The sequence below is a fragment of the Loxodonta africana genome, chromosome 10 (genome assembly GCF_030014295.1).
Source record: "Loxodonta africana isolate mLoxAfr1 chromosome 10, mLoxAfr1.hap2, whole genome shotgun sequence".
NCBI classification, from domain to species: Eukaryota; Metazoa; Chordata; class Mammalia; order Proboscidea; family Elephantidae; genus Loxodonta; species Loxodonta africana.
This window is the reverse complement of record NC_087351.1, coordinates 25,023,169-25,037,518: the sequence shown is the minus strand read 5'-3', so window position 1 is coordinate 25,037,518 and position 14,350 is coordinate 25,023,169. Positions and strand designations below refer to the sequence as shown.

The following is a 14,350-nucleotide window of genomic DNA, read 5'->3' as shown; positions in this document are numbered from 1 at the left end:
CACTCTCTTACTGAAGCCAATACAATTTTGATTTCAAATTTTAACCAGCACAGTATAAGGGAAGATTATAAACAATCTCACTCATAAATGAAAGTATAAATTTCTTTGAAAGAATGAGCAATATGAATGCAGAAACTCATAAAAAAGAATAGTGAATCATGATCCAGTTATGAGTACTTAGGAACAGGCTGATTTAACATTTTGCAATCCTTCAGTATAATTTACCACATTAAAAGAATAAAAGAAAAAAATACATGATTATTTCAAAAGGTATACAAAATATTTGATAATTATTAGCAATCATTGTTGGAAAAAATAAAAAACTTTGGAAAACTAGGAATAGAAGTGACTGTGGATGAAAACTTCCAAAAAACATGAATCACACAGTTATCTGCTCCACTCATCTGGAATGACAGCACAGAAGACAAAAAACAATGCCCACAAAAATAAACAAAAAATATAAATATGTACGAAAGAGAGGCTGGGGTTACAGCATAGCTGAATCAGAAAGATTTTAGAGGTTAACTAGAGGTATAATTATTGGATCGTGAGTCTGAACATATTTTAATAAATTCAACAAATTCCTTTATAAAAACTGTTCAGTAACTTTGACAAAATAGAGCTCCCATATATCCAAATTTTTACTCCTGTTTCTTATTATTGTTTTGTTTTATACTTCCTTAATATGATAGGGGAAAATGAAATTATTCTTTAGTTTTAATTTGCATTTTATTGTGGCAACTAAATAAAAAAAAAATAGATACAAGCAAAAGAAGGAAGCTAGTTTCCTACCTCACACAACACACAAAAATTAGCTCAAAATGGATCAAAGTTCTAAATGTAAGAGCTAAAACTAAAACTTTTGGAAAGAAATAGATGAAAATTTTCATAATCTTAAATTAGGCAATGATTTCTTAGACATGATGCCTAACACACAAGCAACTAAAGAAAAAATAAATTGGATTTCATCAAAATTAAGAACTTTTGTGTTTCAAAGACACTATCAAAAAGTAAAAAGACAGCTCATAGAATGAAAGAAAATATTTTCAAATCATATATCTGATGAAGAACTAGTATTCAGAATATATAATTAACTCTTAAAACTCAATAATAAAAGGGCCAAAAAAACTCCTTGCCGTTGAGCTGATTTTGCTTGATAGTGACCCTATAGGACAGAGTAGAACTGCCTGATAGGGCTTCTAAGGCTACAATCTTTATGGAAGCAAGCTGCCACATTTTTCTACCATGGAGTGGCTGGTAGATTTGAACAAACTCTAACAACACGGTAAAGGATTGAACATCTAGAACAAAAAGTCAACAAAGATACAGAAGATCTAAAGGCCAAAATTAAATTATTTTACCTCTTGGTCATAAATAGAACACTCCACCCAACAGCAGCAAAGTGTACATTCTTTTACAATGTACATGGAACATGCTCCAGAATAGACCACATTTTAGGTTGTAAAACAGCCATCAATGAAATCCAGAACATTGAAATAATATAAAATGTTCTCTCTGATCACAACACCATGAAAGTAGAAATCAATAAGGGGAAGAACAACAATCAAAAAATCAAACTCAAGGAAACTGAATAATATCTTGCTTAAAAAGACCTGGATAATAAAAGAAAGCACAGAGAGAATAAATAATTCTTAGAATCAAATGAGAATGAAAACATAACAAACCTTTGGGATGCAGCAAAGGTAGTGCTCAGGGGTTAATTTATAGCGATAAATCCACACATCAAAAAAGAATGACCAAAATCAAAATGTTAGCCTTACAACCTAAACAAATAAAAGAGAACAGCAAAAGAAGCCCACAGCCATCAAAAGAAGGGAAATAATAGAGTAGAAATAAATGAAATAGGGAACAGAAAAACAACTGGAAGAATGAGACCAAAAGTCAGTTCTTTGAAAAGAGCAACAAAATTGACAAACCACTGGACAAATTAACGAAAGGAAAACGGAAGAGGAGTTAAATAACCCTGATAAGAAATGACATGTGGGTTACTACAACACACCCAACTGAAATATAAGGGATCATAACAGAATACTATGAACAATTGCGCTCCAACAAATTTGAGAACCTACAGGAAATGGATGAACTTCTAGAAACATACTACCTATCTAAAGTAACAAAAACTAAGATATAAAGTCTGAACAGACCCATAATGAGAGAAGACATTGAAGAGGTAATTAAAAAAAAAAAAAAAAAAATCTGGCCTGAAGGCTTCACTGGAGAATTCTGCCAAAAGTTCAGAGAAGAGCTTACAACAGTATTACTCAAACTATTTCAGGGAATAGAAAACAAAGGAATGCTCCTGGATTTATTCCATGAAGCCAGCACAACCCTATACCAAAGTCAGGAGAATATACCACAGAAAGAAAATTACAGCTAATATCTCTCATGAATATAGATGCAAACGTTCTTAACAAAATTCTAGCCAACAGAATTCAGCATCATACCAAAAAAAGAATACAACATCACTAAGCTGGTTTCATACCAGGTAGGCAAGGATGGTTCAACATTAGAAAATCAATCAACGTAATCCACCACATAAATAAAACAAAAGAATAACACAATCATCTCAATAGACACAGAAAAAGCATTTATAAAGTCCAACATTCATTCCTGATAAAAACCCTCAATAAAATAGGAATAGAAGGGAAATTCCTCAACATAACAAAGGACATCTATAAAAAACCAACAGCCAACGTTATTCTCAACAGAGAGAGAACGCTATTGTAAAAACTCAAGAAAAGGTATACACACAGAAAGAAACAGTCTTTGAAGGTTATGAGGGTGTGGAAGGTTGGGGAGGGGAAATCACTAACTAGATAGTAGGTAAGTGTTAACTTTTGTGAAGGGAAAGAGAGCACACAATAAAGGAAAGTCAGCACATCTTGACCAAGGCAAAGTCAGAAAAGCTTCACGGACACACCCAAACACTGTGAAGAACTGAATTACTGGGCTGAGGGCTGGGGACAGTGTTTATAGGGGTCATCTAGGTCAACTGACATAACATAATTCATGAAGAAAATGTCTACACCCAACTTTGGTGAGTAGTGTCTGAGGCTATAAAAGCTTGTAAGCAGACACCTAAGATTTATCTACTGGTTCCATTCAGTCCAGAATAAAGGAGAATGAAGAAAACCAAAGACACAAGGGAAATACTAGTCCAAAGGACTAATGGACCACGAATACTCCAGCCTTCACCAGCCTGAGCCCAGGATAACTAGATGGAGCGTGGCTATTACCACCTACTGCTCTGACAGGGATCACAGTAGAGGTTCCTGGGCAGAGCATGAGAAAAATGTAGAACAAAATTCAAATTCACACACACACACAAAGACCAGACTTACTGGTCTGACAGAGACTGGAGGAGCTCCTGAGACTATGGCCTCCAAACACCCTTTTGCCTCAGAACTGAAGTCACTCCTGGAGTGCACCCTTCAGCCAAAAATTAGACAAGCCTATTGTCATGATTTAATTGTGTCCCCCCAAAATTATGTGTATCAATTTGTCTAGGCCATGATTCCTAGTATGGTGTAATGATCCACCATTTTGTCATCTGATGTGATTTTTCTATGTGTTGTAAATGCTACCTCTATGATGTTAATGAGGTGGCATAGGCGGCAGTTATGGTAATGAAGTAGGACTCAATCTACAAGGTTCGACTGTGTCTTGAGCCAATCTCTTTAGAAATATAAAAGAAAGCAGTGGGGACCCAGGGTTCTTGAGCCAAGAAGCTCCTAGACCAGGAGCAGATTGATGACAAGGGCCTTCCTCCAGAGCCGACAAAAAGAGAAAGTCTTCTCCTGGAGCTGGCACCCTAAATTTGGACTTCTAGCCTATGAGACTGTGAGAGAATAAACTTCTGCTTGTTGAAGCCATCCACTTGTGGTATTTCTGTTATAACAGCACTAGATGACTAAAAGACATCTATAAAACAAACAATAACACATGTAAGGAATGTGCTTCATAGTTCAATCATATATAGGAGAACAAATGAACAACACCTGCCCAAAAGCAAAGACAAGAAGGCAAGAAGGTCAGGAAAATTCTCCGAATGGAAACGAGGAACCCAGGGTGGGGAGGTTAGAGTGTTGACATATCACATGGATTGCAAACAATGTCACAAAACAATTTGTGTATGAATTTTTGAATAAGAAACTAATTTGTTCTGTAAATGTTCACCTAAAGCACAATGAAAAATAAAGAATTACATAAAGAAGTGTTTCCTCTTCTTCTTTTATTTTTTTTATAGCTTAAGACGGATTGGGGTCACTTCTATAAATCTTTGGTAGAATTGCCCAATGAAGCCATCTGACCCAGGACTTTGTTAGGAAGTTTTTTATTACTGATTTAATCTTTTCACTTGTTATGAATCTGTTACAATTTTGTACTTCTTGATTAGATGCAGAAAGTTTATGTGTTTCTGGGAGTATGTCCATTTCATTTAAATTATCTAATTTGTTGGCATATGATTGTTTTAATTATTCTCTTATGATCCGTTTTATTTCTGTAGGGTCAGTTGTAATGTCCTCACTTTGATTTCTGATTCTAGATATATGCATCTTCTCTCTCTTCCTTCTTTGTCTAGCTAAAGTTTTGTTGATTTTATTGATCTTTTCAAAGGACCAACTTCTGTTTTCATCAGTTCTCTGTATTGTTTTTCTGTTCTCTATTTATCTTCACTCTGAACTTTGTTATCTCCTTCCTTCTGGTTTTGTTGGATTTAGTTTTCTCTTTTTTTTTTCTAGTTCCTCAAGTTGTGATGTTAGATTATTGAATTATGGCCTTTCTTCCTTTTTTGTCGGCATTTACAGCTATACATTTCCCTCTGTGCATTTTTCACTGCATCACGTAAGTTTTGCTATGTTATGCACTCATTTTCATTCAACTCTAAATTTTTTCTGATTTTTCTTTTCATTTCTTTCCAACCCATTGATTATTTAATGGTGTGTTGTTTCTACTTTTAGGTATATAATCAAAATAACTGAAAGCTGGAGTACAAACAGATGCATGCTCAAACTAACTGTCCATCAACAGACGAATGGATAAACAAAATACAGTACATCAATGCAATGGAACACTACTCAGCAACAAAAAAGGATTACTGACACACAGTACAGCATGAATGAATCTTGAAAACATCATACTGAGCTAAATAAGTCAGTCGCAAAAGGACTAATGTTGTATGATTTCACTTGTGTGAAATATCTACATTGGGAAAGTATATACAGACCAAGGTTGATTAGTCGTTATCAGGGGCAAGGTGAAAAGGAAGGGAAGAGGGGGACTCATTGCTAAGAGGACACAGAGCTTGTTAACGGTGATGTAAAAATTTGAATGTAGATAATGGTGATGCTTGCACAATGTGACAAAAACAATGTCATTGTATTGTGCTTGTGGAGAATGTGGAGAGAGCAAATGCTATGTTACATATATATATTTACCACAATAAAAAAAACATTAATTTTATGGTACTTAAATTATACCTCATTTTAAAAAAGAAGTAAGCCGTATTCATGATTAAAAAAAAGAATGCAAGAACCCCCACCTATAGCCATGATGAAAAACCTGGTAATGAACTTAATCTCTCCTTGTAATCAACTAGAAATCTAGACAAAGTATATGAAATAACTGTTTTTAAGCATTGCACTACTGGCAACACAAGATTAGATCCCTAATAAAAAAAAAAAAAGGTGAACATTATAGTCGACCTAGTTTTCTGCCTGGAGGTACTTCCTACATCTCATTGCTGGGGCGTGAGGAGGTAATCCAAACCAGAACATAGTTGACTTGAGCTGACAATAGGAAAAACAGGGTTCAGGGAGTTTGGGGTAGGTGATATCTGTATCCAGAATCTACTCTGAGGATGCGGTGTCTCTGATGTAAAACACAAACTCTTACTCTCCTACCCTACCCTAGAATCCTTGCCTTTGGAAAGCGAACATGTGGCTTTTCTGGGGTTGTTAAAATATCAGGTGTATGCCTTACTGTGTAGTATGCAGGGGCACGTAATTGTTCCACATCAACTTGCAACACTCCCAATGGCACTGTTCTCATGCTCTCCTGAAGTAGAAAGGACTACCGTAGTCAATAAAATTATTCATCATTATGTCTTTCTTTCCACCACGTTACAATTTCCCCTACAGGACAAGCCATTTCCATTTATTTGCTGCTTGGTCCATTTGTAAAATACTCAAGGTGATGCACTATTATTCTTGTGAGCAGCGCCAAAAAAAAAAATGCTCTCACATAATTATCCCAAATACAGGTGATTTCTGCTATCACAACCCTCCTCTAGGTCCCTTTGTCACTACAACCTGGTGATGTTAAATCCCTAATGAGCTTCTAATCATTGTGATGGCTTTTCTTATATCTGTGAGCTAAGAACAATGACATTTTAGAGAGTAAATAAAGGGTGAAGACAGAAATCTGGGAAGACACGAGTTTCCCAATTTTGCTTCCCTTCCGACGGATCCTGAAGAATGTTATTTTTCCTGGTAGGTACAGATATTACAAGCCCAGGGAGGGAAGGGTGCTGTTGTTTCTTAGTCTTCTACTTCAGAGGACAGGGCGGGCAATTATCCTTCCCACTCTGGCTTAACCTTCCCAGATCCTGTGCCCATTTTGCCTGTTTACTGTTGTCCAGATACCTGACTGGAAAATGACTGAAGGCTGTATTTCTTTGCTAAAGTGAGGATGGTTTTGCCCATTTGATTGCATATACTGTTTATTTTACTTCAACCTGTTACAATTATTTTTATTATGGAATTCATTTGCTTTTTGGGGGCTTCATGTTTTTAAAAACAGAATGATAGAATATTGGAGTTTAGGAGGAAGAAATTTTCACTTTTTTTTTGTTTTGTTTTTTAGGAGAAACTAAACCTATGGAAAGATATGTGATTTGGCAAAAGCTCCAAAGTTATTTAGTCAGAGGTAGCAGTAGAAACAATATTTTCTATATTCCGGGCTAATACTCTCTGCATAGTCCATGTTGTCTTTGGACATCATTCTTTGATATGAACTTCAGGACTTTTTTTTTTTAATTTTTATTGTGCTTTAAGTGAAAGTTTACAAACCTAGTCAGTCTCTCGTTCAAAAACTCATATACACCTTGCTATATACTCCTAGTTGCACTGCCACTAATGAGATAGCACACTCATTCCCCAACTCTCTATTTTCATGCCCATTCGGCCAGCTTCGGACCCCTTCTGCCCTCCCATCTCTTCTCCAGACAGGAGCTACCCACATAGTCTCATGTGTTTACTTGTTCCAAGAAGCTCACTCTTCACCAGTACTTCAGATCATTTTAAAGCTTATAATTCAGAATGGTCCTTTTTAATTTATGACAGAAAAATACTAACATAAGTAATAAATAAAAGTCAAAATGTCCTGCTGCACACCTAGTTATGGGAAAACAAAACACGTATATTCCATGCATGATTCCTAGCTTTTAAAATAGAATTGCCATTATAGGAAAATGCATTGTATTATTACTGAATAAAATGCTTGACTCAATTATGTGATGATTATACATAACACACCCCTGAGGAAAACAGGAAAAAGTTATCCATGCTTTGAATCAAGGAAAAATGAGATGAAAGGCTAAGCGTGGTTTTGTTAAATTTGTGCAATATTTCTAATATTGCAGTGTTTTTACAGTCCCCAGATCTTAAAACAATCACTATCATTTGTTATAATTCCTAAAAAATATTCTTGACAGTATTTTCTAGTTAGAAAATGGAACCTTATGTGAAAACCCAGATAAAGTTGCTGATGCTTCCCCTTAAACACAATGCTTTAACACCCCGGAGATTCCATCCGCATTCTGGACCTTTCAGAGGAGATTAAGTTGGAAAGTGGCATTTTCCTATGATGTAGAGGTAAAAATTCTATGCTTGCAGCTGGAATGGAGGCCAGGAATCAACACTCTTCATGTATGTTTGGTTTTAATTTCTAAAGGTCTTTAAAAGTTTTTTTATGATTAACTAGTTTACTGTTATTGTAAACAGAAGCTATATAGCTACAGCTAGGCAAATTTTATGAAAATTTGTAGAACAGGAAGTTTTCTTTTCAGCATTTTGTTCTTTTTGCCTTCTGTCTTTCAGGTTCCTGACTGTTCCCAGGTGCTCCCCCAGCTAGGGCCTCCATTGGAATACTGCATCCAACCTTCTCCCACCTTCTTGGAGACGGCCCATCCTGGCAACGGACATCCTGAGCCTGTTTCCTTCTTCCTAAAACAAAGCTCTTTATGACTCATTTGCTCAGAATCAGGTCGGTGTTTTCTTATAAGAGGAGGAAGTAACAACTAAATTCTTTCCAAGGATTATCGACCAAAAAAAACAAACTCATTGCTGTTGAGTTGATTGGACTCCTGGCAACCCCATGTGTCACAGAGTAGAACTCACCCATAGGGTTTTCTTAGTTGTAGTCTTTACAGAAGCAGATTGACAGGCCTTTCTTCCTCAGTGCTGTTGGGTGAGTTTGAATCTCCAACCTTTAGTTGAATGCAAACCATTTTTGCCACCCAGCCTACAGGATATTTCCACACTTTCCATTTCATTTCAGGTAAGTGAAAGCATTTTTCAACATTCTTCTGAAATCATACACCAGCCTTTGTCGTCATAGTGACCATTATACATACCTCTGACCTGGATTTGGGGCAGGAATGGGGGTGGGGGTGGCGATGTGAAAAGCTTGTAAATGATGTACCTTTGAACTGATACGGTTTGGTAAGTTTGTAATTATACTGATACTTTACTTCACAAACCTGCCCTAATATCCCAGATAGGAATATGAGGGAAAAGTATGATTGTTCGGATTTCGGATTAGGAGGGCCATGAAGCTCACCTACTACAAAACCGTATGCATATATTACCAAAATCAAAACCCTCTGCCATTGAGTTGATTCAGACTCCTAGCGACCCTACAGGGCAGAATAGAACTGCCCCATAGAGTTTCCAAGCAGTGCCTGGCAGATTGAAACTGCTGATCTTTTGGTTAGCAGCAGTAACACTTAACCACTACACCACTGGGGTTTCCATGCATATATTAAGTCTCCCTAAAATATCATAAGAAATGAAAAATTGGCCTTTACTTGAGCACATCTACTAATTGGAAACTCATCCTTACATATGTCAGATCATGCTATCTTTGAGCAGGCATAATTATTAGAAAAAAATAGTAATTCTGATGTGAAATATTCATTATTAAGAATGTTTACATATGGGTAGTCATCACAATTTATTAAAGACCTCTCACCTACATCATCTTTTAAAAAACATATTGAAAGTCTCTTTGACGGTAATATTGTCCTCAATATCTAATATTTCAGGCCAATGAGCCCTGAAAGGCTAAATGCACTGCTCAGTGTCAGATACCCGCCTGATATGATTTTAACTTAGAATCTTTCATTTCAATAACGTTGTTTCCACTGTAGTACAGTGATTTTATTGGGCATAAAGGTAGTCCTTTTATTAAGCAATAAATTCACTTTTGTTTCATCTAGTAAGGAATGGGCTGGGAAGTATAGAGAAATGAGGGACCATTAACTTCTCTAAATGAACACTGGATTATAATTAGTAGTAAATGATCTTCCGGCAGGCAAGTTGTAAGCCTAACTGCCATATCTCAGTGTCTAGTACAACACCCTGGTCAAAGTAGGTATTCAAATACTCAAGAATGAATAAACTAAAAAATAATGAATTTATATTACAGAGAAACTTAAAGCTCTTGTCACCTAACGCATTCATCTTATATATTAAGAAACTGAAATACTGGTGGGATCAATTTGCCCAACATATTACTTCATGGAAAGCAGGGTCCCTTCTTTTTCTAGACACTCCAAAAAGCCAAAGTCATAATGGAGGAATACAGCTTTGCAGAAGTCTCAGAAAAGCTATAAGGAGAATGACTATTGTGATGATTCTCCCACACAATTGGATTAGCCACAGTGTCATTCTAAAGGCACCAGACAGTCTCCTTTGCTTGAAAATGCCTCCTGCCACCCTTCTCTGCTGTAGCACCAGAAGCTTCCTCTAGGAGACTCATTCCCTCTGCTTAAGGCTTTGCTCTTTCTGAAGAGGTACATATGAGACCTTATTAGCCGCTTTTACCAGGTATTTTTGCCTTTCCCACCTCTAGGGCTTCAGTGCACCATTTAGATCTGGAAGCCTCAGAGGGTGCTTTCCAGGGAGGACAAGCCAAGGTGGCATCTGGTTTAACCTGATGACAGCAGGCTCCTGAGAAGTGATGAGGAGGGGAGAAGGGCATTTAAGAGAATCTGCTGGCTTTTCCAAGATGAACTTTGTCCCAGTGTGTAATTTGGCCAGTGACTTACTTTGACTTCAAACTCCACTTTTCAACATCTTCTGGAAATCTTTGGATCACATTTTTTATATGATCCATAATAACACATGCATTAGGTTTTGTGTGTGTGTGTGTCTGTGTGTGTGTGTGTATTAGAGAAATGAACTATAGAGATGAGTCTGGGAGTCTGAGAGTTAAAATTATTCATCACATGTCCTGTCATTATGCATAAACCCTCCAGCAACACTCAAAAAGAGACTAAGCAATTATAATTTAAGATAATATTAATAGAAAAAAATACAAGTGGTTAATAAATGGTTAGATTCTTCAAAATCAGATAAAATGCTGCTCATTTAAATTGCACTTTTTATTTTCAGTATTTACCACAGAACTTTTCTAAGTACTGCACAGTTTATAAAAGTAAAAATAACATAAAAAATGTGAACGTTCTGATAAAGCAGAACAGAATAAATAAGCGGAAAAGAAAGGCCTAAATGCCTTATTCTATATACTCCAATCTTATATAACATTACAATTAAAAAGCTTCACCAAATCAAATACCAATCAAAACTCAGTAAAACGTATATTGTAATTAAGCAACACCAATAAACCAATGTGTTGCCATCGAGTCAATTCTGACTCATGCTGACCCTTTAGGACAGAGCAGAACTGCCTCTTAGGGTTTCCAAGCAGCTGCTGGTGGATTCGAACTGCTGACTTTTTGGTTAGCAGCCAAGCTCTTAACCATTGCTCCGCTAGGGCTCCAAGCAACTTCAATAAAGAAAAAAAAAATTTTTTTTTTTTTTCTGGCTGAGTTTAAATGACCTTAGTATCTCCAGGGATAAACTGAAAGGAACTAATGCCTTAGGTTTCTTCATAAAGTAGAACTTCATGAAGAGCTGAGCCACAGACAGAAGATACAGAAAGAGTTCCAGTAATTGCTGGTCCTTTCAGTTTTGTCAGGCTTTTGTATTCGAGTTTACATAATTTGTCACTGGACAGAGGAAAGGATAATATCTAATTACTCTAGTCAGTGTTTTTTTTTTTTTTTCCTATGATCTATCTCACAACCAGAATACTGTCTCTCTGGCTCTCTCGTTTTAATTTTTATTAATATAAACATATATACAAAAAAGAGCACAAATTTTAAGAACACTGTTCTCAAGTGAACTGACCCGTGTAACTCTCATCTGCATCAAGGAACAGAACATTTCTAGCACTTCCAGAGCCTCTGCCCCACCATGCTTCCTTCCTTTTCCTATTCCCCCTTCAAGGATAATTACTACCTTGGCTTCTAACATCATCAATTAATTTTATTTTTGAACATTATTTAAGTAGGTGCATACAGTATATACTCTTTCATATTTGATATTTTTGCTCAATGTTAAGTTTGGGAAATTCCATTCCTCTGTGGTAGCAGTTCACTTTTCTTTCTTTTTCTCTTTCTTCCTTTTTCTCTTTCTTTCTTTCTTTCTTTCTTTCTTTCTTTCTTTCTTTCTTTCTTTCTTTCTTTCTTTCTTTCTTTCTTTCTTTCTTTCTTTCTTTCTTTCTTTCTTTCTTTCTTTCTTTCTTTCTTTCTTTCTTTCTTTCTTTCTTTCTTTCTTTCTTTCTTTCTTTCTTTCTTTCTTTCTTTCTTTCTTTCTTTCTTTCTTTCTTCTTTCTTCCTTTCTTCCTTTCTTCCTTTCTTCCTTTCTTCCTTTCTTCCTTCCTTCCTTCCTTCCTTCCTTCCTTCCTTCCTTCCTTCCTTCCTTCCTTTCTTTCTTTTTCTTTCTCTCTCTCTCTCTCTTCCCTTCCTTCCTTCCTTCCTTCCTTCCTTCCTTCCTTCCTTCCTTCCTTCCTTCCTTCCTTCCTTCCTTCCTTCCTTCCTTTCTCTCTCCCTCTCTTTCTTTCTTACCTGTGATTTAGGGGGAAAAAAAGATTCAGATTGTGTCTGTAGATTCTTAGACTGGATTTCTGTGATTTCAAAATAACTTTTCATATATTCGATTTCACTTGTAAATTAGTTGATTTAACTTCTTAAATTCATGTAATTGGATGAAGCAACGAGTTGAACATCTCCATGACAATCCTCCATCCACTCATACCAACTTTCCTTTTTGAGTAGAATTTTTATCTTAGTAATGCATGAAAACCCGGACACATGAATGCTAGTAAGAGTTAGAATCCCTAAAAACTAGGTGAAATTGAGAAATCGAGCCCCTACAGTTGTTTGATTGACCTCTCTTTCTTTCCTATTCAGGTAACTGAAGATAAAGGCCCTTCCAAAGCCAATGAATGAGACTAATTATTCTCAGGTGACCGAATTTGTGTTACTGGGACTCTCTAGTTCTCAGGAGCTCCAACCTTTTTTGTTTGTCATATTTTCTCTACTCTACATAGCTGTCTTGCTAGGCAACTTTCTCATCATCCTCACAGTGACCTCAGATGCTCACCTTCATACCCCCATGTACTTTCTCCTTGCAAACCTGTCTTTTGTAGATATATGTGTGGCCTCTTTTGCTACACCAAAAATGATTGCAGACTTACTGGTAGGGCGAAAGACTATTTCTTTTGATGCTTGCCTGGCCCAGATTTTCTTTGTTCATCTCTTCACGGGCAGTGAGATGGTGCTCCTTGTATCCATGGCCTATGACCGTTATGTTGCTATATGTAAGCCTCTCCACTATATGACAATCATGAGCCGCTGTACGTGTATTGTTCTGGTTCTCATCTCCTGGTGTGTTGGCTTCATCCATACTACTAGTCAGCTGGCTTTTACTGTTAACTTACCTTTTTGTGGTCCTAATGAGGTAGATAGTTTCTTCTGTGACCTCCCTTTAGTGACCAAGCTAGCCTGCATTGACACTTATGTTGTAAGCCTACTGATAGTAGCAGACAGTGGCTTTCTTTCTATGAGTTCCTTCCTCCTCTTGGTGGTCTCCTACACGGTGATACTGATCACAGTGAGAAACCGCTCCTCTGCTAGCATGGCAAAGGCCCGCTCCACGCTGACTGCCCACATCACTGTGGTCACGTTGTTCTTTGGACCATGCATTTTCATCTATGTGTGGCCCTTCAGCAGTTATTCAGTGGATAAAGTTCTTGCTGTGTTCTATACTATCTTTACTCCCATCTTAAACCCAGTTATCTACACTCTAAGGAACAAAGAGGTGAAGGCAGCTATGTCAAAACTGAAGAGCCCGTATCTGAAGCCTGGCCAGGTTTCTGCGGTCGTAATAAACGTTCTTTTCCTGGGAACCAAGTAAAGCTACAGGACTATTACCACTTTAGTCTTGTCTCTGGACTGTTATAAATGGAATCATTGTGATGTTAAAGCAAATCACTTTAACCAGTGGAAAGAGTGGGTTAATGTGAATTAAGGGATAATGGTGATAATAAAAAGCATAATAAATTTTAGCACTTTTAATCTTATTTTTCTTCTATTTATTTTATTTATCTTCCAGATTTTTTTTTAATTCAAAGTAGTTTTAAAATAAATTGTTATTGACTCTGAATCAACAAGAAAATGGCATTTACTCATAAAGTATAAACCCATTGGACTCTATATGGGGAAAACTGTATGTTTGGACCCCAACCAATATGATTTTTACTATATGTAAATAAGGGAATACGTTTTTCAACAATTTGTTTCAGTGGGAAGAATGATGATGCCACCTTATTATTTTGCCTAGATCTGTGTTAACTCTCCTGCTAACAAATAGCAACTCGTGAATACTACTCTGACTCAGTTATTGCGTGATTAAGAGGATCGCCACCAGTTTTCAGGGGGGCCCTGTGCCAAGCCCAGTCTTCAATGCAAAGTGAGATTATATGAACAGTGGTACTCAGGTTATATGAACAATGAAATCCAATTAAATGGAAGAAGGTCCTTGTGTGTATTCCATATCAAGGTCAAACATGTGAATGACAATGCTAACTCTTAGGATTTTGGACGAAAGGACTATATTTTGAAGAAGTGAAGTATTTGCTGTTTGAAAACCAACTCGTAGCATGCTACTGGGCTTGAGTATAACAGAGTTCCTGATCATGG

At 36.6% G+C, this 14,350-nt stretch overlaps 1 protein-coding gene across 1 annotated transcript; it reads left to right on the top strand.

Moving 5' to 3' along the window:
• Window positions 1-11,470: 11,470 nt before the first annotated feature.
• LOC100654767 (olfactory receptor 4K15) lies at window positions 11,471-13,666 on the top strand. Its single transcript, XM_010602604.3, has one exon. It carries the CDS (start codon window positions 12,591-12,593, stop codon window positions 13,563-13,565), a length of 975 nt encoding a protein of 324 aa, XP_010600906.1. The 5' UTR covers window positions 11,471-12,590; the 3' UTR covers window positions 13,566-13,666.
• Window positions 13,667-14,350: the final 684 nt, after the last annotated feature.

Bases quoted from the DNA above. Each gene is read 5' to 3' on its own strand.
- LOC100654767 (XM_010602604.3), top strand. From the start codon at position 12,591: ATGAATGAGACTAATTATTCTCAGGTGACCGAATTTGTGTTACTGGGA.